The sequence below is a fragment of the Medicago sativa genome, chromosome 6, assembly GCF_051527215.1.
Source record: "Medicago sativa cultivar Bolivia chromosome 6, Bolivia_mono, whole genome shotgun sequence".
Taxonomy (NCBI): domain Eukaryota; kingdom Viridiplantae; phylum Streptophyta; class Magnoliopsida; order Fabales; family Fabaceae; genus Medicago; species Medicago sativa.
In genome coordinates, this window is record NC_140754.1 from 89,478,841 (window position 1) to 89,505,227 (window position 26,387).

General features: G+C 32.5%; 2 protein-coding genes and 1 pseudogene across 6 annotated transcripts; 1 reads left to right on the forward strand and 2 right to left on the reverse strand.

The window, feature by feature from the left end:
- Positions 1–240: 240 nt before the first annotated feature.
- Positions 241–3,606, reverse strand: LOC146918041 (WAT1-related protein At3g18200-like; annotated as a pseudogene). Its single transcript, XR_015015953.1, has 7 exons — positions 3,387–3,606; positions 3,192–3,254; positions 2,532–2,648; positions 1,758–2,009; positions 1,263–1,421; positions 740–891; positions 241–649 (listed from the first exon to the last, which is right to left on the reverse strand). The product of XR_015015953.1 is annotated as a WAT1-related protein At3g18200-like (transcript).
- Positions 3,607–7,181: 3,575 nt separating this feature from the next.
- On the reverse strand, positions 7,182–13,884 carry LOC146918042 (Protein phosphatase 2C family protein). The gene is made up of 10 exons (XM_085719716.1): positions 13,560–13,884; positions 10,633–10,741; positions 10,129–10,165; positions 9,950–9,994; positions 9,650–9,702; positions 9,228–9,389; positions 8,690–8,773; positions 8,263–8,352; positions 8,123–8,170; positions 7,182–7,539 (listed from the first exon to the last, which is right to left on the reverse strand). The coding sequence occupies exons 1-10, from the start codon at positions 13,784–13,786 to the stop codon at positions 7,429–7,431; spliced, it is 966 nt and encodes a 321-aa protein (XP_085575842.1). The 5' UTR covers positions 13,787–13,884; the 3' UTR covers positions 7,182–7,428.
- Positions 13,885–16,249: 2,365 nt separating this feature from the next.
- Positions 16,250–22,757, forward strand: LOC146918043 (2-oxoglutarate and iron-dependent oxygenase domain-containing protein CP2-like). Of its 4 annotated transcripts, none has more exons than XR_015015955.1 (9): positions 16,250–16,612; positions 18,777–18,824; positions 20,374–20,550; positions 20,675–20,825; positions 20,955–21,041; positions 21,341–21,465; positions 21,865–22,026; positions 22,134–22,245; positions 22,597–22,757. XR_015015955.1 is itself a non-coding variant. In XM_085719719.1 (9 exons), the coding sequence occupies exons 1-9, from the start codon at positions 16,352–16,354 to the stop codon at positions 22,609–22,611; spliced, it is 1,095 nt and encodes a 364-aa protein (XP_085575845.1). In that variant the 5' UTR covers positions 16,250–16,351; the 3' UTR covers positions 22,612–22,757. The 4 variants fall into 4 exon arrangements, 2 of the variants coding, with proteins under 2 accessions (XP_085575845.1, XP_085575843.1); XR_015015954.1 differs by having other exon boundaries at positions 22,629–22,757; XM_085719719.1 differs by having other exon boundaries at positions 21,908–22,026.
- Positions 22,758–26,387: the final 3,630 nt, after the last annotated feature.

Sequence of the window (26,387 nt, forward strand, 5' to 3'; positions counted from 1 at the left end):
ATAGTTTACATTCAATTTCTTACATTTTTAAATTATTATCAATTTCTCAGTTCTTAAACGAGCTTGAACCTCATTCCCGAAAACTAGCATGTAGGATGAGGGTAACCAAACACATAAATAAATCCAATGACCTTGAAACCTTGGTAATTATGTGAAATTCTAATTCAACTTAACCGTAAAACCAAACATACATGTAATAGTACAGTATCAAATTTATATCAAGCTATTAGCTAACCAATAAAAGTAGACAACATATCTTTAGGTGATTTTCAATATATGTAAGCTGAAATGTGTTTACTTGTCAATATTCATGCCTCAAACATTATACATATTTTTAAGGTCATTGAATGTACAGAACATGGAGTGTTGCATACATCTTTTGAAATAGCACAACATGGAATGCTGCTAACTAGTAACCATATTTTGGTGGTTAACTGGTTCTTCACATGATTTACCATAAGTAGATATTCTCATATTCTGTCTCTTGAAATAGAAATGTCAAGGTATGTCTTTTGAAGCTGCATCAATAACTTTATCCTCTTCTTTTGAATCAAGCAAGGGCTTTGTTAACGACGTCGCCTTTTTTTCGTTTGTCTTGCCCCATAAAACTAAGTATAGACCAAGCACAATGAGAATTGCACCAATGATCCTGTAATAAAATTGAATAAATCAGTTTAAAACAATTCTATAATATAAAGTTGAAAGTGAGAACTAAGTAGTTATTCAATTTCGTGCATACCCTCCAGAGTATAACTGATCTCCAAGAATTAGGGCTGCCATGACAGCAACTAGAAACGTTTGTATTGGTTGGAAGACAGCAACAAAGACAGGACCACCCTTTTGAATACACCATGTTTGGAGAGATATCACAATGCCTGATGCTACAATTCCCTGAAATAATCACACACAAGTGAATTAAAATCACTTTATAATCATTAGCACTCCTTGTTACTATCTGCATTTTATAAGGTCTGTTTAGATTGGTATATTTGAGCTTATCTACGAGCATAGGCACTTCTGAGACATTGAGAGAGGTTATGGAAACAAACATCTTATGATATGTTCAAAAGCCGTTTTTAGTTTATTTCCATAAACTCTTCAGGATAGCTAATAAAAACAGCTTATAGTTATATGAATGAAAATAGTTTTATTTTATTTTATGTTCTGTTATAGAAATAGCTTATGTCTTAAGCAGTTAATTAAGTTGTTTATTCAAATAGGGCATAAATCAAATATTTGAGATTTGAAATGAGGGGCATTACAGCATATAGGATAGTAAAAAGCTCCTCTGACGATTGTATCTTCCACTTTTCAAAATCATTTTCTGTGAAGGCTGCTATGATCAAGAATTGTATCAATCCAAAGAAACATGTAAATGATGTCAGTGTGAGTTTTGCTGGATACTTCTTCACCACTGGAGCCTGCATAAGATTATTCACTTTGCTTTTCAGATTATTCACTTAAAAGTTATTTGTAAAATGGACAAGAATTATGGATATTTTTTGCTATAACCGAGATCAGATGGAGTAATGATTTGACTGTGTAACACCAACACTTCAGATTAAAAGTGTGTCTCGTGTCCGACATGTGTTGGTGTTGGATACAAGAAACAAAACCGACATACGTAGTCACGTTCAATTATTAATTTTTTTCAACGTGCCAGTGTCGTGTCTGGTGTCTATATCAATGTTACTACTATAACTAACTTGTAACTTGAGGTTTAAGTAATCTTCATAAATCATGATCAATGAAAATACCTGAAAAACTATCCAACCAGCCCATGATAAACAATGTCCAAGAAGTAAATGCAACCCCAAGTCCAATTTTGCATTTTTGTTGAAGACTCATCTACTTGTAATAAGGTACTGTCTCCTTGAATTTGATCCATTTGAAGATGAAGAAGAGGAGGACCTTTGTAAAGAGTGATTATAGTGGCACCTCCCACACTTGCAATGGTTCCTACAACTTTTGCTAATCCATCTCTTCTTGCAATGTTTGTTTCCTCAAGTCTGGCATAGAAACAAATTCAACTTATCAAAGTTGTAATATGAGATTAAAATAGAAACTAATAAAGAATGTTACTAACTGTTTGGATAAACAACTTATTAAGCACTTATTGTTGTAGCATAAACGTTTATCATATAAGTGCTTATGTATAAGTTATTTATACAAAAAATGATAAAATAAAGTCAAACTTTCTTCATAAGATTTTTTATTAGGCTATCCTAGAGAGATTAAGGAAATAGGCTGAAAACAACATATGAATGTGTCGCGAGTTGTTTCCATAAGCTCTCTCAAATAGTTTTACAAGTGTTTATGCTAATAGATACGCTCAAATATGCCAATCCAAACCGTTGCTACATTTCTGAATAAACAGCTTAATTTAGTGCTTCTAGCATAAGCGCTTATCATATAAGTACTCAAGTATATCCTATTTTTATAATAAATGATAAAATCAAACTTTTTACTTAAACTTAAATAAGTCAATCCAATCCGAACCTAAAACTCTAGTAGACATGATTCATAATTACCTTAAAACTGAGGCCAAGATAAAAGTGATGGCAGGAACTGAGTTTTGCATTGCAGAAGCAAAAGTAGGAGAAGCATAATATAATCCCAACAAGTAAAATCCTTGGTTTGCAGTGATCCTACATTGACAGCAATAGAAAGGTAAGAAGAAAATATTAGAACTAATAGTAAGTGGTTTCATTGGTTCTATGGTGGCTAAAAATTTTTTTGGTTGAATTGATTTTCTAAAACTGATATTAGTTAAAGTGACTTTAAGATAAAATGATTTATACTTGAATATGTTCACGTGAAAGCTATTTGAACGATAAATTTTAGTTTAAAAATACCACTTGGAGGCAAAAGTTACAAATTCTAGCTTGAAATTATGATCAGTTATAGAGGTTAAAACAATTTAGTCGAAAACCTCCAAACATGTTAATATCAACTTTTAGTCTTCAGAATCACTTTTAACTCTAAAAAAGTGAATCTGAACATTCACCAAGTGCATGTTTGGATTCGCGGTGAGATTGACAGAATCACGGTGACCTACTGTCATTTGGATAAAAATTACATCAAGGAAGTTTAACAAAATCACGGTGCCACCTTGTAAAAATGATTGTCCATTCAAATGTATAATAAGAAAATGAGTGTGAAGGAGTTTTTCAGCTTATAAACTTTCTTACCCCAGTAATGCCAAGAGGAAGAATTGAACCAATAAAGATAGAGTAAGGGGTGGTCTTTGATTCCTGATACAATAATATTGACAATGTTTTCATGTTAAAATGTATTTTATTCCACTAAGAAAAATGAATTCAAAGGAAATAACAAAAAGGTAAAAAATGTAAAAATAAAAGATCAAGTTTGTTGTGGAAACTCACTTTTCTAAAAAGTAAGCAAGTGGACTCAACAAAAGCAATGCAATTAAATTTCTATAAATAGGATAAACAACTTTGCTAACACCCATGTTTAGTGCAAGTCTAGAAACAATGTGAAATCCTGCAAAACAAAATTGTAGAGCAAGTAATGCTACAAGAAGCTTCACTTTTTCTGTCATTATACTTCCCATTTTTTGTTTACAAGTTTGAATTGGTTATGAGAGTCAATAGCAATGAAAGGTGCTTATATAGAGAGAAAAAGAATAATCTTGAGGGAATATTAAAATTATTAGGCTTTTGTTAATGTTAGTATTATAAGTAGGTAGTTGTATAACTTGTATTATTTAGTTCCTTAGAATAGAAGTTACAAGTATATTGTAATCGTAAATGTTTAACTACTCTTTTTTTACCAATGTGATAGATGCAAAGTATTCATTGTTGTTAACAATAAGTAATATTTTTGAGAAACTCGGAGTAACAGAAGGTAAATATTTTCCTCCCAATCAAATTTTTTTCATAATCAAATTCAAACCTCTCACCAAATGCTTAAAATCTTTAGTTGGAGTTTCTTAAAACCTCTACCCAAATTTTTTTTAACTAGAGCATGTGGTAGCACTTTCTTACACGTAATTAATTTCTTTTTGTTGCACCGCTGCATTATAGGAGATGATTTGAATTTCTCTACGAGAACATCAAAAGCGATCTCAATAAAAAGGGATCATTCACGTTTTCTCACGAATGATCATAACATCATAATAAAAATTCATAGATAATTATGATAAAAAAAAATTGACATTCGTAGTTTTTTATCGTTAAATTTTGTAAATAATAAATCAACATTTAATGAAAAAGAATCATTGTTGGAAAACTAAGAATGTCAAATTCTCAATAGGTTACACCATAGACGGTTCATGTTGCATAGGGTACACCTTTTTCAAACATGGACCGTCTATGGCTGGAATGATTCATTGGTGTACCTTTTTCAATAAGGTACACCATAGACGGTCCATGTTTAGATTGGTAAATAGGATAGAATTGAGTAACATGGGTTGAAATGAAATAGCATACATTTTTTCAAAATTTAATTAACTTTACTATTTCATTCCACCTAATATCAGTGATCCAAACATATAACTTATTCATAGTCATAGACTACAAAATCTTAGACATAATATCAATTTCTTGGTGTTTGTTGACTTTAATTAAATAATGTATGGAGACAAAATCAAGTTGAATCATGTTAGCCAGGTAGTTAAAGAGCAACCAACCTATATAGTTTTGTGATAATGTTCTCACCATCTCTTATCTTAATATATATCCATTGAGACTCTTGTCCCAATTATCAAGCTATGTACAAATTGATGATTGCAGATTTAGTTTTTTAGCCATAAATATAATCTAACAAGGAGTTAATTATTATTGACATAAAATTTTGAAGCCACATATTAATGATTAATAACAATGATGATTGGCTGCTTGAGACTCAAGGGATTCTTTTGAATGTATTTCATTGGGGGGAAGAACAAGAATATGAATCAAATATGCATGTGCTGATGTTTATAATTCATGCATATTTTATGATGTAGAGAATCATAGATTATTTATAAATTTTAACACTACTATGCAACATGTGCTTTGCTACTTCTAGAGCCTCCTTTAGAAAGTGAGAAGAAAAAAAATTATCATCCTTTCAAATCTCACTTTTTGTTGTTAGTAGATTTATATTGTTGCCTATATTTTTTTCCCTCTAAATTTTCATCACTAATTTAACTTTTTTGTAGTAAGAGATTTAAACTATGAAATGTTCATCGATCTTTTGACTTATATTGTCAAAAACTTAATTTATATACATCAATCTATAGGGTTTTTTTACACCGTCAATTATAATTTTTGAAAATCATTCAAAGTCTCAAATAGAATAAAGATAAGATCTGGTTACAATTTATAAAGAGTATCACTCTTCATCTTATAAACTATTTTTGTAAGTAAGAATGTGTTTACCCAATATATGGTATTAAAACATATCGATCTAGATCATCCATCATTTATATTCATGCAACAAGGGTGCTCCTCTCGTGTTAGAAAAAAAAAAAAAAAAAAGAGAGGGAGTCGTGTTTGTAACCTTAACCATTCGACCCTCCATCTCTATTTCAAAATACACTCTCTCACTCAAGACATTAGATAAATGGTAAACATGAGAAATTATATTCTCGAAGACCACATTCATCCAAAACAACACAGGAAGATCCCCTGTGACATCTTTAGTGTCCACCAGTGGTGGGTCCTCTCCTAAAAATCTTAGTCGACTAATCAACTAGATTATAGGAGGAACATTATATTATTGACTTGATATGCTTATTTATGAGGCTTATTGATTATGATTGATACAATTATTCAACAATAACAAAAGGAGATTATTGTCAATTGCAAAAGTGTGAAAATTGTTGAAGTTGATTTTGAAATTGTTTGTAGTTGTTATTTGTTTCACATTACTCAGGTCTCTGGGTTGTTGAGCATATAAATATGTTTGAATGCCCTCATCCTTTGAGCTAGTTTTTGGGATGAGATTCAAGCATATTTAACAAAAAGTCAATCCTCTGAGCTACTTTTTGGGATGAAATTCAACCATATTTAACAAAAGAGAAATGATATTTGAACATCCATTTAGTGACAACTTTTGCAACAACTTTTTCTCTCATACTCACATTACTTTTTACTTTATCTCTCTATTGCTATATTTTCCGTGCCAATACCACATTTTTTCTTTGTAAAATATGGTTGTCAAATAAGTTGTCACCAAATTGGTTGTTCAAATAACATTCCTCCTAACAAAAATATATGTAATCAAAATGAGAATGCTTGTCAACTACACATTTTGAGTCCCTCAAAAAAAAAAAAAAAGCTACACATTTTGAGTATCTATCGGTTGCATCACAAAAGAAGTTACAAAATTTGTTTACGTAAACTATAAAATCATCAAGGTTTGTTTTCTTATAAACATGTGTTGATACCATTTTTTGTCCGATGTGGGCTCGTTAAATTGTTTCTTACAAAGTCAATTTGTTTTGTTGTGATTGATACATCTTCTGCTCCTTTTAAAAAAATTCACCATGCATGATTTTGTCCTACTCTAGTTGGCCTTCGTATTATTCATCTAGCTAGTTCCATGAATCCACCACTTTGACTGGGAGGAAATGGCTATCGAAATGTACTTTTTTTTTTTGGTTTAAAAAGAAATAATCCTAATGAGTAATGACTATTATGTGAGAGAGAAAATGTCAAAACAAGAGAATTATTGCGAATAGAAATAATAATTGAGTCCTCAACCATAAAAGAGCACTATAACTTTGTTGCTTTTAGACAAGATATTTGTCTCCTTTCTACTTGTTTATGAAAAATATTTGTCTCTTTCCATTTCCATTCTATAATGTTCATGTGCCCAACCAGCGTCAGCAATTAGAAGAGCCATGTTATTTTTCTTAAAAAAACAAAACCACGTTGTTTTATTAAATTAAAAAAAAAATTATTCCAATTGTAAACTTATTGCAATTTAATCAATTTTAGGGCTCTCAGCAAAATTAATTTAAGTAGGTGCAAAAGGGCAAAAACTGCTTGATAGTTGGATCGATAAAGAAATCTTGTAAGTTGAACCTTTTTTTTTATGACTTCTGCATGTCGTTAATTAATAATTTCTAAAGGCACTTAACATTCATTAGTGCACCATATATACATGCATAACATATCATGGATAACACTTGACATTCATAATTGCACCATATACATGCATAACATATCATGGATCACAATAATCTCTGGTTCATCATATATATCAATTAATCAACCATTCAATCTACTACTGCTTCAACATCAGCATGTACTACAATTACAACAATCATGCAAGCACGCCATTACCAAATAACTCTACCATCCGTTCAGTGTTACCACTTGTTTGCAGTGATTGGAAATTCATGAATTGCTTATAGAAAACAATTAAAACAAAACTCATTTCTATTGATAGCCAGCTAGTATAACACATGGTGATGGTTTAATTTTGCTTGAAAACAATGACAATTGCAGTGCAGTTATCTTTGCAGCGACGCTCACGAACAGCTTCCTTTACAAGACGGCGGCTCACAGTTGTTACAGATAGTCCCTCCTACAAATGTTTATCAGAGCGTTAGTCATTCACGTAAAGCAACCTCCTCAGGAAAAACGAATTTATTATTTCTTAAAATAAGTTGTGACAAATTTTTTTTACTGAAGTGAAAAATGTTAAAATATAATTGGGTGTCTATGTAAAATATGTGTATCGGTGTATAACTACTTAACTCAAATGACATTTAGCCTAGTTTTGTCTTAGGTACAAATTCACTGGCATGTCCTACCTTAGAATTCTTCACTGAATGGAAAGTAATATCAACCCCTAAGGATTAAATTTGAGTCTCAATATTGAACCTCATGAAACCTTCTCATACTCTCCATTTCTCATGAAGACCCGTTTCATTTTCATATTATAAGATAATCTAGAGTTTTTATATTCAAACAAAGCAAAACAGTTACTTTAACTTTCTTCCAGTCTATGAAAATGCACTACCCAAAGTTAAACCAAGACACCACAGTAGTAAGAACAAAGCAATGATTAAACTGAAAAAATGTATTGGAATAATTATTCAACAGAGGTTAAAAAAAGTGCACATAGTTCGACTTGCAAGAGCAAAAAGACGGAAACAAGCTCTTACATTCAATAACTTCTGAACAAAATCAACAGCATCACTGGGACCAAATACCTGACACAAACCCAAAATGTCAGTTTCATCCTAGAACAGTAAACTCAAACCAGAAAAATGAGTTATGGTCTAATCTATGGATAAGGACATACCGCCCACAAGCCATCACAACCAAGAATGATGAAACGATCTCTATCAGTGAGGTCAAAAGAATGGATATCCGGGGTTGCAACAAGTCCCACCTGCATGACATATTATTCCTCAGAATTACGAAGGAAAAAAATCATTGGTCTGCTAATGCTTTATTTAGGCCTAGTGTTGTCAATCGCGGATCGAAGAAAATAGCGGTTTGTTAAAATTCTGCTATGCAACAATGCTATAGCCGTTAATTGACATTTTGTACTAAATAGCACAACACCTAATCAATAGCATTTGTTCAAATTCCCCTACACTACTGAGCTATAGTGCCGCTATAACTGCTAGTTAACAACAATGGGCCTAGTTGATGCTTATCGTGACTTTCTTTTGCTAACTGAGAGAATGAACAAGTAATCATTTAGAAAAGTTTAGAGGCAAAACCTTTTTGAACTGGCGATCTCCAAAAGCCCTAGATACTTCAAGACGCCCTTGTAATCGTCCGTTTGAGCTCACAATACCACCAGCCTATAATATGTCAGGCTAGAGAACTAATTGAGGTGATGACTCCAACAACACAAATATACATATAGATTGTCATAATTTCACTCTAAAGTCACCAATTATAAAATGAAATGCATCACAAAAATATGAATATTTCAATTACTTCTGGGTTCTGGTAGACCTGAGTTAGTTAAGTTGTTGACAAGATAAAGTGATGGTTATAGGCTTCTAGCAAATAGTAATAATATGTGTGCATAACTTAATTTAAAACTGTTAAATTTTGCTCAACAATGAGAGTGGAAAACATGTTACAGAGAGAGCAGTTAAATGTTCTATATAGAGGTGAAAATGGCAACTTCAATGGATAGCAGGGAGTTAAGGTCTTATTTGTTAACAGCATGCACAAAGAAATATCAAGTAACAGGTATTGGTAAATAATTTTGGTGATATAATCGACCATCATTGATGCATCTTAAACCTTCTGAATGCGTGCACGTTCCTGTGGGAATATAGGTTTATGTTCTCTTGTCAAAACAATGGCCTTGAGAGCAGGGACTCCATCTGAGTTATCTTTGGATCCATCAGGTATAGTTGAGCGAGCTAAAACTGCTTTGGCGTCTCCTACATTTGCGATAAAAACCTAACAAAAATTCAGCAAACAAAAAAAGCCAAAATTTAGCACTTTTACCTGACTTGAGAGAACACTAAAACAAACCAAGAGCAAAGGAAAAAATCATCGCAAAAGTAAACAGCTCATATTCTAGCCCAATTGGTGCAAGATTTATCGACAAAATATCTAACACTATATTAGCATATTTCCCAACAGATATGTTATTCCTGAAGCAAGCAGCACAAACTACTTATATACAGAGTAAATAAAATAACTAACTGTAAACTTACTTTTTGTCCCAATACCCAAACACATACGGCTGTAGCACCATCCTGCCACTCTCCTGGAAAAGTACTTAGACTTCAGCAAGAAATAAATAACAACAAAATCATCCCTAAAAAATATAAGCCATCAACTTGTATCCAATCTGAATGCTAAAATAGTATAGAGAAATATGAAAATTTCAAGTGACATGTTTTTCTACGCTGTTATCAAAGCATGCTGGAAGGAAAGAAGAAAAAAACCATATGTGCAACACATTCAAACTTGACGAAGAGAAGATCAACAAATTCAAAGCGTTCAAATTGTACCTTCAGCACTTGCTTGAAGAAGAGACTCATCAGTTTTACGAAAACCTAAATCAGAACAAAAAGCACAAAATTAAAATTCTATATAAAAGAAAATAAAGAATAGAAGTATTCCACACAAGACTCCATTTGGCAGCTAACAAAAAGGGGGAGTCGATAAAGATGGTACATGGAATGCTTACCATCAAGTATAGATCTTTTAGCAGTCTTTACATCCAACTGAAACACAACACAGTCAAGAGAAAAGATGAGAAGGCAAATATAAAAAATAGAGAGCAAGAGACAGGTGAGATAAATAAATCAAGTTTGAAACAAATCTCAAGAGAAGCCCATAAAAATTCATTTCAAAGTTCAAACATTCCATTTTTTATATGATAGGTCATCATCTATTTTTTATCTATAATAAAATTGGATTTTGGGTTTAGTTACTTCACAAGCAACATTTAGAACAGTGTTGTCAATTGCGGATCACAGAAAATAGTGGTAAGTTCCCATAAATAAGCATATTACTCTCTGAAGTATGGCTGAACAGTTCTCTTTAACTGGTTTTTCAAAAGGACCTAATAAGTAAATTGACAACAGCCCAACATAGTGACAAAATGTGAAAACAAAAGACTTTTCAGTCAGCCATAGCCTTAGGAGTTTAAATGATAAAATGCACATGGAATTAGACCAAGCAAACACACCAACTCACGTGGTAATCCTGCTGCGAGGACGTTCCCATGCAAATGCTTTTGAGCATATTCTGCAGCTAACCGGCCCCCATGCCCATCATAAATTGCAAAGTGAGCACATCTAAAAACAAAGAACCCAGTATTACAAATCAATGCACTAGAAAGCTCCAGAAGCAGACACTGCTATTAAACAAATGTTACATATCGTATCACTCTAATAATCAATTTCCTAAGAAAAGAAACCTAACAAACAATGAGGTAAAAATGAGAGTTTAAATCCTTTAAAAGTAAGAATCAATGATTGAGATTATATTATAATAAGATACATCTATAATATTAATAATAATCTGTATAGCTGTTAGGAGTTGTCTGCATAAACAGCTGAATTAAAAGCTTGTTCAATAAACGCTTATAATCAACTATTGAGATTATGATAAGATACATGTACAATAATCTGAAGAGTTCCTAGGAGTTGTCTGAACTCTGGATAAACAACTTACTGAGATTAAATTATAGATGAGACATTATTGTTGTATCTTTAGGAGTTGGCAGCAACTAGATGTGAGCTAGGCCTGATCTTGCTTATTTTGAACACATTTTGTATCAATTTATGCATGAACCTCGTATATAACATTGGGAGGCGGCCTTAAGGGTTGTTAGATACTTGAAGAAAAATACGGGCCAAGGAATTCTACTTCGGTCTGATTCTAGATTGACATTAGAGGCGCTAGTTGTCCAGTTACGAGGCATTTTTTGACAGAGTGCTTGGTATAACTTGGTCTTCCCCCGGTGTCTTGAAAAACTAAAAAGCAACCAACTGTCTCACGTTCTTCTGTAGAAGCCGAGTATGGCTCTATAGCAGCAACTACATGCAATCTAAAATGGCTTAAACAGTTACTTGGCGATTTGGGAGTTAATCATCCCAAAGGGATGCGTTTATATTGTGACAGTCAATCTGCTTTACAATCGCTTAAAAATTCGTTGTTTCACGAACGAACGAAGCGTACTGAAGCCGATTGTCATTTTGTTTGGGATGCAATGACAGTATTATCAGTCCCTCGTATGTTCCTACCTACAACGGTACAACTAGCGGACATCTTTACAAAGACTTTGGGAAAGGCAAAATTCGAGTTCCTCCTTCGCAAGTTGGCCATTCATGATCTTTATGCTCCAACTTGAGGGGGGTATTAAGATGAAATTATCGATGAGACATTATTATTGTATATTTAGGAGCTGGCAGCAGCTTACTTCTAGGGACTGCTACTTTTAGCTTAATTAATACACTAATTATAGGTGTGCTTAGTGGCTGGAATTCAGTCAGCCTTCTAACTTCGGAGGTTCTATGTGTATATATTGATCAGTTGATGAATGGAAATAGAAAAAAATTTGTGGTGAATCTTATCACAACTTGATTAATTGTTTATTCAATAAATGCTTAGCATACGAAAGCTTGTGTTATAAGCGCTCAAATTCAATATGTTGTTTGCTTTGTTGAAAAGCTATTTCTTTTCAGTTCTCAATATTTTTTTCTGCAGTAAAATATAATATTTGGTGGTTGATATAGGATTCAAAGAGAGGACGCATGTAAGCTCAATGTAAATAGTTTTCATCAGCTAACTTAGAGAGAGCCTATTAAAATAATCTGAAAACAGTTTATGTGCTTGTCATACACTATTTTCACAAGTTCTTCAAAACACTTGAAGTAAGTGTTCATGTCATATTCATATAAACTCCAAATACAAGCTAAGTTCTTCGAACACCAGATAACATTCACTAAGTTGTTCAACCAAGGTCCTCTTTGGATAAACAACATAATTAAACACTTTTACCATTAGCGTTTATAATTTTATAAGAAAATATAAAATGAAGTCAAATATTTTCATATAGGTCGCAAGCAGTTTTCATAAGCTATATGGAGAACTTATTAAAACAACTTATGGGCATATCATAAAATATTTCTATAAGCTCTCTTAAACGATCTAACAGGTGTTTATGTCAAAAGATAAGCTCAGATAAACCAATCCAAACAGCCATAAATAGCATACATTCTATCAATTCAAAAAGAAAAGTGTATATAATAGGCAAAAATAACATTGCAACATAAGTACGGTACAAACAATAAATCACATTGAGTACACCATCAAGTTTGTCCCTGACTTTGTAGGGTGCCCTCACATAGATCCCTAAGATTATGAATATTTCAAAAAAAGTCCCTGATTCTATCAATTTTTAATCATTTTAGTCCTTCTGAGAGTCAAGGGGAGACTAAATTGATAATAAATGGTGAAACATATGGACCAAATTGATAGTAAGTGGTTGAAATACACTGCAACAGGAATTAAGTATTGGTTACTATCTTATTTTATTGGGTAATGCTAGTTTTACTCTATTATTTTACCCTACTAGCCTGGAGGGTTATATTTAAACTTGGCCTTGTGCCTCATTTGCAATCAATCAACAAAGTTCTTCTCTCTAAAACTCTAAAACTCACTATCTACTTTTGATCCAAAAATTTCTCATTTGTATCAGATTCTATTCTAAATCATTAGAATCTCTAACTAGTACGACTTAGATTTTATAGGTTCATCCCTAAAATCCATTATTCCTGTCTCAACACTTGAACTCTCAACTTTTAACTCTTCAACTCGTTTAATCCGTTAGCTCTAACCAGTTGAGCTACCCAATCCCCCCATTATACGAACCTAATTGATCGTTTAATAGAGTTAGAGACTTATTTGAGATACTCAAAATCTCACAAACCTATTTGAGAGCGTCTTACGACTAGTTTCATGGTTTACTGAGATAACAATGAAACAACATTGCAAAAACACAATAAAACATAAAACATTATACACAAATACAAGTTTTTCCTCATTGCATTGCAGCATTTGAACAAATTAACAGAGAAAATGGTGATAAATCAATGTGAAAACAAAAACCTCAAATTTCCAGGGTAATCTTTAACAGCATCAATCAGAACAACCCATTCATCTTCCATGCTCTGTCTCAGCCCTTTATCTTCAGCAGCATCCGCTTCAATGAGGAAAGTTACTTCCTTTGAACCATTCTCTTCCGAAGATTCAACCTTTAACTTCTTCGATGCAGAAATTTCTTCTTTGTTTTCTGAATCGGATTCGCGTTTTTGGGTTGTTATCAATTCGTTCATTTTCTAAGATCTTTTTTGAAATGAGGATTTGGGGAAATTGATGGAAACCTAGAAATTTAGGACTCTCTTTACTCTTCTTTCAACAAAAAAAATTAGGCAAATAATTTTCTTTCTTAACCAAAAATATTAACTAAAATATAATATCGGGTGTCCAAAATTCAGAAATTGTCATTTATTCACTTTATTACCAAAAATGTATAGAAAATCCCTAAAAAAAAAATTATGGACAAGACAATCTTAGTTATACTATGGGTGGGGTTGGTCTATGTTATCGACCAAATACATGAAATAATCAATCAATCTAAAAAATAACTTTTAGTTTATTTTATATTAGTGATTGTTGGGAGTATATTTTATGAGACATAATTTATTTTGGTAAAACGAAAGGTCTCTTCTTAAAGTTTGATTTAGGTCTTTAAGTATTTTGCCCGGCCTGGATAACAATGTATTAATCTCTTTCATCATTTCAATTTCAATTAAGAGTGCATAGAGACTCTCCACCGACCTAAAGTTTGAATAACTTTAAAAACATGATCGATTCACATGTCATTAGATAAAGCTATCAATTGCAAACAAGTTAATGAGATCTAAGTGGTGGAGATAAAATCATTGGAAATTGAACTCGCCATAAGTACTAAATGTAGAGAGTGAGTTTATTTCTTAGACTTTTCGTTGCTCGAGTATACAATTTTTTCAAACAAATGCTAACAAGTGTCATAAGGTTTTGTTTGGGAGTTTGAAAGGAAGGATGGCTTTAAGGAGAGTATGGAATATATGGAAAAACTGGTCACATTTTTTGAAAGAGTATTTTTGTAAAGAAGGACAAATTATTGCTTGTGATTAATATAATTTTAATTTTGAGAATATTATAACAATCTAGATTAAATTTTAAAAATTCATTTAAACCCTCCAAAACCCTTTCGTCAATACAGTTTTTGAATTCCCTCAAATTAGGAGAATTTTATATTATGAATAAAAATGAACTTCAAACCCTCCCTCTCTCAAAGTCCTTTATTTCTTTCACTTCTTCCTTTTTTGCAAAACCATTCACTCCTCTTCAGACTCCCAAACAAAGTCTAGGAGTATGTAGTAAAGAAGGTTTACAGCTCATTCTATTCCAATTAACAATTGTTAGGGTTACACATGAACATGAGCTAATAAAATTAATCATAATTACCATTAAAACTGTTTTTTTTAGTGAAATAATACACAGTCTTTAATTTCATTGGACAAATTTTTATGAGATTAATATTTTAGCCACATCAAAACATTAATTTTGGATCTACCCCTCTATAAGTTTTTTCTCTTTCGAACTTTATTAGTGTTTTTTTTTCCTTCCCATCTTTATCATGCTTTGATTTTCACTACCTTGATTAGATTCCCTTCTTTCATTGAGTAAAAGAAAACTTGTTGATACTCCAAATACCTATTGAGATAAATTCAACTAATTTTTAAAAGTATAACATTTTTTTAAACAACATGCATACTTTATAATTTTAGTTACAAAGAACATCCGTATATTTGAGGGTAATTCCATGAAAAATAATGAGCTTAAATCAGGGCCGTCTGATCTAGATCAGATAATCACTAACACTTAATTGCATGTCTGCATAGATATTTTGATTGTAAGTAAACCCGATCCAATTCCACGTTGCATTGGTAAGATAGGTTTCACATCTTGAACAAGTTAGTTTTCACCATTGAATTAATAAATCTCACTATCAGATCAAATAAAATACGATGTGACTTATTGATCTAAGGACGAAAAACATACTTATAGATTATAGTAGAAGACTAATTTATTTATTATGCACATTAGACCCAACCTTAATATAAACATGTTACATACAACATACTTTTTCTTATATTTTTGTGTTATTTTTTTTTTATAGACAAATGCTAGTTGTTAAAATATATTGTTAGATGAAAAGGGAGGAAATTAGCGAGATCCAACCTTATACCTCTTTCTTAAACTCTTTCAAATACCTACCTACCCTTTAACCTCTCGACTACACCTTCTAGGGTATTGTATTTTCCGTTTTGTAGATGAAATAAGAAACACCACCATAATCTCACACACAACAACGAGATCTTAGATTCAAATTAAGTAAAAATATTCAATCTAGTATTATCAATATTTTTAACTGAGTTAGATTTTACAAGCTTATTTCTATATATAAATTAAACTTGATTATTCCAACGATTCATGTTTAACTGAAATTCATTCATCATTTAAGTCTAATCACTTTGTTTAATACATGGTCCTAAGATAAAATCAGTTGAAAAACATTGTTGTAAGAAAATAAAACACCAATAATGTTTTTTTTAAGGAAACACCAACAATGTTATAATTTCAACTTAACTTTATCATATCATTTTCATCACATTTTTCTATTATAAAAACATAAGAAGCTTTCACTTCACTCTTTCAACAAAACCCTAACACATTCATCTCTTCAAACCAAACACCATTTTCATTTCCAAATCAAACAAAACCCTAACCCTAATTTCCTTCAATTTCCCCAATTTCATGAAACCACCATAATTTCACCCCCAATTCCGAAAATGCCCCCACACGGTGGCGATTCCACCACCGCAACCGGAAACGGAACAATGGCGAATTCGAGAATGAGGCTGAGATTGAACCCTAACAAGGATCACAAACCAGAAGGTTACGATGATCTTGAATTGGATTTCAGTCCTTCCATTTTCAGCTCGTTGGAGAAACATCTTCCTCCGAATATGCTCGTTTTTTCGCGTGAGGATAAAGCTAAATTCATGCGTGAGATTTTGCTTAAGTATCTTCCTAATGGTGAACGTCACAGAGTATGGTTTTTTCAATTTTCACAATCATTTTTTTTTTTTTTTGCAAAGTTTGCATTTTTTATGATTTTCTATGAAGCTCTGAAACAAACACCAAATACGACACTGACACGTCGACACCGGTAGTGATTTAAGAAAATGACACAGCTGAGCGTAATCACATGTCTCGTATTGGCACGGGAGAACTCGATCAACATAACATAGGGCATGTTTGGATAAACAACTTATTTACAGCTTATAGCACAATGGCTTATCATGATAAATGTTTAATGTATAAGTTTGCATAAGCTATTATTATAGCAAATGATAAAATAATGTTAAATTGTTTTTGTATATTTTACTAGCCTTTTTTTGGGTACATTTTACTAGCTGTTTTTATTAGCTATATTGGAGAATTTACGAAAATAAGTTGAGAAAAGCTTATGAAAATTGTCATAAGCTATTTTCATAAGTCCTCCCAAACAGTCTCACAAAACTTATGCTAGTAGATAAGCTCTAAAAACAATTTAACGTTATTTTGTCTTTTGCTATAAAAATAGCTTATGCAAGCTTATACATAAGCGCTTGTGTGTTATTAGCTGCAAATAAGCTGTTATCCAAAGAGGCCCTTAGTATGTTTATGTTTTGATTATGTACCTTCCAAGTGGAGAGCGTAACATAGTATGTTTATGTTTTATTTTGTTGTGATTTTTTTTGAAGTGTTTATGTTATGGGGAAAAGGAAATCAAACAAGGGTCTTGTTTGGATTGGCTTATTTAAGTTTATGTACTTACATAGGCCCTTATGAGACTGTCTAGGAGAAATTATTTCATAAGCTGTTTTTAGCTTATTTTAATTTCTCCAGGATAACTTATGAAAACAAGATCTTTTAGCTTATATGAAAACAAATTGATTTTATTTTATCTTTTGTTATAGTAATAGCTTATACTAAGTGCTTACATATGATTAGTTCTTAGGCTATAAGCTGTTTATCCAAACAGGGCCAAGGTGAAAGGTTTTAATTTAAAAAAAGTTGAAATATTTTATTTTATTTTTTTAAAATTTTGGATGAATTTGATGAGCTGTGTTTTATGCATAGGCGTAATTTGATCCATGTAGCCGACCCCACTTAGTTGGATAAGCTTGGTTGTTGTTGTTTTATTCATTGCATAAGTGGAAGAATGTTGTTAATTTGTTAGGTTGTTGATCTAGTGATCTGGTTCAAACTATAAAATGTCATATTTACCTCAATTGCAAGATTGTTGTGTTGTGTGGTGGATGGGTAGTCATGCAACTGACTTAATGAACTCAATAATTAGAGCGGCACAAACACTGGACATGACATTGACACATTGACACCGGTAGCAATTTAAGAAAATGATATAATTGAATGTTGTCATATGTGTCAGTGTCACGAACACACCTTCAGTCAGAAGTATCAGTGCTGGAGAAGATTTTCTTAGGTGTTTATGTTCTGATTTGAACAATGAAAAAAGTGAAATTTAACTAGGTGATTAATTTTAATTACAAAAAAACTGAAAGATCTTTATTTTTTAAATTTTGGGGATAAATTTGATGGGTTGTGTTTATTCATTGCATAAGTGGAAGAATGCTGTTAACTTGTTAGGCTATTGAGCTAGTGATTTGATATTTTATCTTTCTTAAGTGTCTTGTGTTTTCATTTTTCAATTTAATTTTATTTTGCTTAAGTATCTATCGAGTGGAGATCGTAATAGAGCATGTTTATGAATTTGGTAACTAATGTCTATTTATTGTACAATGTAAGATTGTTCTTGACTTGTTAGGTTGTCTCGGGTGTTGAATTGCGTTTCGTTCAACACCCTCATTTGATGCTTCGCAAAGTTACAGTGAAAACTGAAAACGTTATTGTACGATGAAAATTTTATTGGATGTTGACGCGCGTTTGGTTTAACACTCCCATTTGTTGCTTCACAAATTTATGGTGAAATGTTATTTGGTGTTGATGTATTGGTGCAGTAACTTCCCTTTGCCTTTTCTTTTTGAATGGATGGTGGGCTGGGGTTGAAGTGCCTTTGAAAAATCTTTCATTAATTCTTGAAAGTTGCTATGGAATTACAATATCATTATCAATGATATTATTGCCTCACTTTTATGGTCTTGAATATTTTCCAACATAATTTTAAGATGTTTCCAATGCTATTTGCAGACTCAGAAGCATAAAGAATACAGACAGAAGATAAATTCACATTATCAGGTATGTAGTAACCAAATATATATTTTTATACCATTATTTCTGGATGCTTTTGTTTGTCCGTATTACAACTCTAGGTTGGAGACATGTATAGAGAAAACATAAAGTGCTGTAAGAAAATGTAGATCTGAAAAGAGAAAATTATATGAACGTGTGAGAAAGTGCAGAGTATCATATATATATAGACAAGTAGGTTACAGCATGGAGCTGGTAATACTTTTACGGTTTAACCGGTTCATACAGAAAGCTGATTAAATGTTGTATACTGATTGTACAGAGGGCTAAAGCTAATTCAGTAATTCATAAAATTCTGTGTGTTAATGGAGATGGAGAGAAAATGAAAAGGGATAAACAATACCACTAGCACAGATCTGTATCAATAACCAACAACAAAACTAAAACAAAATAACAAATAAATGAAAGTGATATACGATTAGAGAAAGGGATGAAATAGATCTGAATGGTGGTGAATTCAAGCCGCCATCGTGTAGTTTTTAGCTTCGATCTATGACGAAATCTGAAGAGGTGAGGAGATGAGGAGTTAGGACATTGAAAGAGATGAAGGGAAGAAGAGAAAAAGGTGTAAACTTTCTAAAAGAGAGAAAGAAGAAGCTGTAATGTAAACTTTCTAAGAGAGAGAATGAAGTGACAAAAGTGGAAGAGTAGTTTTGGTTTACCCTCTCGTGTGATTAAATATTCAGATAATAAAACATAATTTAATGGTACTGTATATATACATATTCAGGCGGGTAGGGGTACCGCTGGGTCCAAAAATTTGAACCGCACCCGTATCAACCTGTAATTTTCACCTGTTGTACTGCTAAAACCCGCCCGGCTCGGTTTTTCTCTTCGGTTTTTTGTGGGTTGGGCTGGATCACGGGTTCTTGTCCAGACCTAGTTCAAAGCTTAAGAAAGGGTAAAATTTGCAAGTAGTACTCAATTATCCTGACATTAATGACGAACCTGGTAGATACTGTTTGCAAGACAGTGAGGGATGAGGGAAAGAATTATTATTAGGATTAAATTCTTAAATAAAAAAGGTAGAAAAACCTAATAATGAATCCTACTTCCTGATTTTGACATTTAACCCAGCGAAATCTCGAATGCAAATAATGTGTAAAACCTGAACCAAACTAAAAACCTTCATCTGCTGTTATTTGTCTAACCACAATATGAGGTTAACAGTTCTCTTTCACTGTATATCTAGCCTTTAGTATAATATGAATTCTCTTAAAGGGCGGGGATTTCTTTGAAAAAGAAAAGAAAGTAATATCTGCAAGAATACAATCTATTAAAAACTCCTACTCTAGTCACAATTACATGGGTTATCCCCTCTCCTTCAAGGTCCTTTTGTACACACCAGTCCTTCATTGAGACAAAGTTGGGACTTGGGAGCATTCAGTTTGAAGAATATCCAGAAATATGTTGATTGTTACTTTGGAGATTCATTCAAATTGGTGCCAAAATAGTTTTTTTTCTTCATTTTTTAAGCCGCTGTCCTTGTGGTGGTCTCATTTCCAAGACTTACAAGAATTCTTATAACTTTTTGCAGCCTTTACATCACGAGTTGTACACTTTGAATCCTACTGCATTCTTTGTGCCGTCATTTCTGAAAGCAATAAGTGATAATACAGAGCAAAGCTTTAGAAGCATAATATCCGAGCCCTCTCCAGACATTTATGTATTTCAAATGTTTCAGCCAGAGTTTTGTGAGTTGTTGCAAGCTGAGGTACTTATCATTTTAATTATCATTGTCAATAGTATAAGCGGTTTTCTGAACCCAAAGTTGTAAGTGAATTCTTGTGAATATACTAATGTTTTTTATATGCTAAAATCACTTTTGATCTACCTAGATTGAAAATTTTGAGAAATGGGTGGCTGAAGCAAAATTTCGGATCATGCGTCCCAATAGAATGAATAAATATGGTGCTGTACTTGATGACTTTGGCCTTGAACCAATGCTTGACAAGCTTATGGATGAATTTGTTCGTCCTTTATCTAGAGGTAAATGTTATGTAAGGGTGATCTGATCAAACAAATTTATTTTATTAAAATGATTTAGGGGGGCTTTTGTTTTTCACATAAAAATTTCTGATGATTTGTTCTGTTGATTGATTATTGTTTGTCATTCAGTCTTCTATCCAGAAGTTGGAGGAGCAACCTTGGATTCACATCATGGATTTGTTGTTGAATATGGTGAAGATAAAGATCTTGACTTGGGTAAGATTTCGGTTTGATTAGCTTTTCTAATAATTCCCATAGCTATATTCATAATACCAGATGTGTAGGGCTAATTTCTTTACATGAACTATACAACATTGCATCGTTATTGCTATGCAGCTTTTTGATGAATATGAATTTTGACAACTTAAATGCTTCCTTTTGATTGAGGCCATGTGTGTTTTATTATCATTGACCGATATTTTGATGCTGTTGTATTCATATACTGGTTAATATACACCTGCATTCCTGATTTTAATATTTCTGATTATTTACAATCTAGAGTCTTACTTCCGTAGGTTTCCATGTGGATGACTCGGAAGTAACCCTGAATGTTTGCTTGGGTAAGGAATTTTCTGGAGGGGAGTTGTTTTTTCGAGGCACAAGATGTGAGAAACATGTAAATACAGGAAGTCAACCAGAGGTAAGTCATGGAGATCGGAACAATTTGGCACCATTAACTACTTTTGTCTATAAACTTATTGGCCTAGATAAAAGTAGAATATATATGTATAGAAAAAGGTAATCTGATTTTAAAAATTTAGAACTGCATTTGAGCTTAATGAAATGTTGGCTTGGCTTGATTACCAACCCAGGCCCTTATAAAATCATGCAAAAATAAAATAATGCTCCTCAGGTGTGTTTTGCAAGTTGGACCGAGTTTGTGTATCTGTTTGTATTTCTGTCTTGATAGTGAAAACACATCCACATGATGCAATTATTCAATCAGGAAACATGTTTTGTTCCGGGGGAGTTGTTTAGTGTTGTCTATTTACTATTGTAAAAAGATTTATGTGCCATTCCTTCTTGCTATTTCTCATAGGTGGTTGTACACTTTTTTTACGGAGTCCATTATTTGAAAGCAGGAAGTCTTTGATTATTCCCATGTCCCTGGACGGGCTGTGCTCCATCGTGGTCGACACCGTCATGGTGCCAGAGCGACAACATCTGGGCATCGAATGAACTTCCTTATGTGGTGCAGAAGGTGATTTCATCTGTTTGGTTACCTTCAATTGCTACATCAGTTTGTCTTAATGTTTTTGTATCCTTTAGTAGCTAATCAAAGATAAAATTTTCATTATTTCATTGCAGTTCTGTCTTCAGAGAGATGAAACTGCATCAAAAGGATTTCTCCAGCTGGTGTGGTGAATGCAACCGCATGAAAATGGAAAGACAACGCTCCACATGCGCTGCTACCAGATTGGTAACTCTTTTTCTAGTCTGAATTCTTCATCCATCTACATTTCACTACTTTCTAGGAAAGCATGTTATAAGTTTTATTTACCTTGTGATTAGTATTTGTAGTTTCCTGGTACAAAATAATATTATATTTTACATTACTTGAAGATTAAAGAATCTTGGAAAACTTGTGCTGGAATTGGAATATACTAGTACAAGTGATGTTGAATAAGAAGAACTTGTATTCATAAATTGAGTTTTGTCCTTTCAATATATTTTATTTTTGGAGTTATGTATTGTTGAGTTTAACCAGATACTGAAATTTCAGTTTTCAAGAAGTCAAAAAAATTGAAACTGTTCATTCATGGCTTTTCAGAATATAACCATATGATTTCTACGATATTCCAGGAGTTGATCGCGAAGGAAGGAGAATCCACTGCTTAGTTTCTTTTGCTCAGTGGATTGTTGTAAAATATTATAGCTGAAATTATTAGTCAAGTAACTTATGATTTAAATAAGCTGTGATATTTCCTAAAACATTGTAATGGTTTCTCTGAAGCCTATTTATCGTCTTTCAGGGGTGTATGTAAGCTGGTTTAATGCTCATCGATACTGTCATTGTCATTTTTTGATGCATGAATGATGAAACCATAATAACAATGCCAGCAATATAGCTTTAGCTGTAATTAACTTTTCCTGAAGTTTCTCAGGTTCATCGACTATTGCAACATCTAGTTTTATATTTTAAAAAACGTAACTATTGTATTTTTTTTGTGTCTTTAATTTCAACAAACGTAGCTATTGACCATTTTTTGGAGGAAAGTTTGGTGGCAGTATTAAACTTGTTCATGATAGACCATATCTGATCAATAGTAGTTAGATTTTGCAGTATTAAATCTTATTTTACATCCTCTCCATCATAGACGGATAGTAAATTAGATTAACTTATTTATATGTAAATTGACGTTAAAAAATTAATTAAGGAAGTAGAAATTTCAGTAGTGGGTTACTTTTCTTAAAGATATAGTCGACCACAAACACTCACGTGCTATTCATGATTGGAGTGCTTCTCATCTAGAGTTCAAAAAAAGGTTTAAAGTTAGACCCTAAATTTTTTTCTTACCTAAATAATGAATTTGTAAATAAAAAAGGGTATAATATATTAATTTGATTAAAAATGACGACAGTCTACACCTGGACTCTTTTTTTTTTGGATTCACTTTAGGAACACCCTCGTAGTCGTGGTTTCTCACCCTTTCCCCTAATCACAATCATACAAAACCACCTTAAATAGTAAAATCATTGAGCCACCTGTTAACAAAGTTGTAAAAACAACATATCTAGTTCTCTACTTGCTATATTTGTTTTTCAAGATCAGAACTTAAGTTGTGTTTAACAAATTAACCTTTTCAGATCTAAATATTCTGCAACTGTTAACACCATTTGTTTGGGACAGCACTTGGGTGACATAATGTCACCGTGACATTAAATCTGGGTCACACAACACACATTGCCATTTGCATCTGGGCCACACAACACATCCAATGAGTACATTTGTGTGGCCCAGATTTAATGTCACGGTGACATTATGTCATCCAAGTATTTTCCGTTTGTCCAGGCTAAAATATAAGATAACACCATTTGTCCAGGCTAAAACATAAGATAAACCACTTTCTAGTTTTTGAGACGGGTTCTATAACTCTTTTCGAAAGAAAAAAGGTATTATGCAAAGATATATTATGATTTTAAACCACTCAGTTTTGCACGTGGGATTTCTAATCCGACATGATCATTTTAACACGAGATCTGAATTTGTGTCTTTGTAACAAACACAAGATCTAAATTTGTCTCTTTAAATAATGAAAAAATTCAAAAGATCTAAAGATCTACATGGTTTTACATACGATAGAAATAATATTTGGAAAAAAAAATCAAAGTGTTAATTTGAGATTCATTAACAAAGCAAAATTTATGAGAAACGAGTGGTCATGGCTACCTTTTCCATCAAATTATTCTTCATGAAATATCGAATTTTAATCAAATCGACGAAGTACCAAATAATATAAAATCAAAATGATTTCTATCTCATTTGATACTTCGTTGATTGATCAAGATTCGTCTTCAGTTTCAAACAAGCATACACGACTCTCGCTATCACCTACTGCCTCTTTGTGCTTTTATGTGGTAGATAGTGATATTTAGGGATGGCAATTGGCCCCATGCCCGATGGGCACCCGCAAAAAATACCCGCAATGGGTAGGGTAAAACCCTGCTTTTATGGGTATGGGCTCGGGTACGGGCATTTTTTACAAACGCGGGTATGGGGAAGGGTACTATAGTACCCTACCCATTGGGTACCCATTGCCATCCCTAGTGATATTTATAGGCCTTTACGGTTAGAAAGGTCCTTATTTTAAATATTTTTTATTTGTATTTTTTTTTCCTTAATTTACTCAACATAAGGAATTGTAACAATGTACACTGAGTGTAATGGTTTTTTCGTGGTCAGTCAATTATAGCCGTTTCATCATTAAAACCGCTTAATTTTAGTCATAACTATCTCTAACCTTAGAAATATACGTGATTGTGTTTATTGACGGTGTAAACCTTTTACATTGGCAATGTTTCAAAGTTAAACTCTTAATATATTAACGGCCACCAGACATTGGAACTATAAATTTCAGAAAAATTAACTTTATCTCAATGCATTCAAACATAATCTTTTTTACACCCAACTAAAATAATTCAGTAAAAATTAAATTTGATCTCAATAGAATTAGGCATGAAAAGGTAACTCACACTCGATAAATCTGACAATAACGCGCCTCTTCATCGATAGAGAAACCTCATTTTGACAGGGATTGTGCAAGTTTTGTTCGATGTTCTAAATTCTGCTATAGGATGAGGGTGGGAGTTTACATATCTACCCTACCACAAACCTACCTCATTATTGAACGAAGTATTTGTAAACAATTTATATACATATGCTTATTCATTTTATAGAATATTTAATCATATATTTCAAATATTAATCTTCTCTCAATAGAAAAACATATTTTATTTTTTATTATTTAATAATTATTAGAATACTCGGTATCCGGCTTAAAGACCAACTAATATGAAGGGTCGAATTTTACGTTCCACTTGCGGGAACCCCATTTAAAGCCAGAGCGAGGAATTATATAGACTAACCCAATAGAATAGACACCGAAGAGAATCAAACCTAAGACCATGAGAGAAACACACTGAAAAGCGTCAAGCCATGTAACATTTTACAAGAGATACCATCATTGACGACAATCCTCACAATCCTTCTCTAAAATGATAAAAAAAAAAATTGTCATTTCTAATGCAATATATGATTTTGTGATGAAAAAAAAAATATGACATATGTACAACCTGTTATAAACAAGCTTAGCGGTGGAAATAAGAGAAATGATATTAGAACAAACATTTTGTGACAACTATCTCTCTCACTTTATCCCTCTCTGTTGCGTTGGTTTTTGTGTCAATACCTACATTTCTTTGTATTATTTAGTTATACCATAATTTGTCATAAAAATGGTTGGTCAAGTAACATGCGTCTTAAAATTATTATGAAGAAAGTGCAAATCTTTAGTTCAATTCTTCAAACCACCGCTGGTTTATTTTTTGAGCTTTCAAATGTTATCAAGCAAATGGAAATTAGAACCATGTATTCCTAATAAATAAAATTATGATTATGATATGATGGATCACTCAAATGTCTTCTATTTGGTTAGAAAGCATCATAAATAGTATACACTATGAAAAATGTTACGCCATGTCAGCATAAAAGAGAGCTCATTGGCGTTTGATTGCAAAATCTTGGCTCTATGGTGCAAATCAAGAAATTAAGGGGGTCAAAATTCAAAGAAGTTGAAATATTAGCACTAATTTTCAATGTTCAGAGTGTGCAGACAGTTCCTCACCACACACAGGATCCGCCCCCGTCCCTTACCTAAAATTATGTTGGTCAAATACGGTTTGACCATATTTTGGGTTGGTTTTTATAATGAAAATCATACGGAGTCCAGGAGCACATACTCACCTCCTGTTGGATCTGCGCATGTTCCAAACTTAAAATTATTTGAAACTTTTACATTGTAGGTAATATATTAAAAAAAAATGGGTCATACAGATTGATTG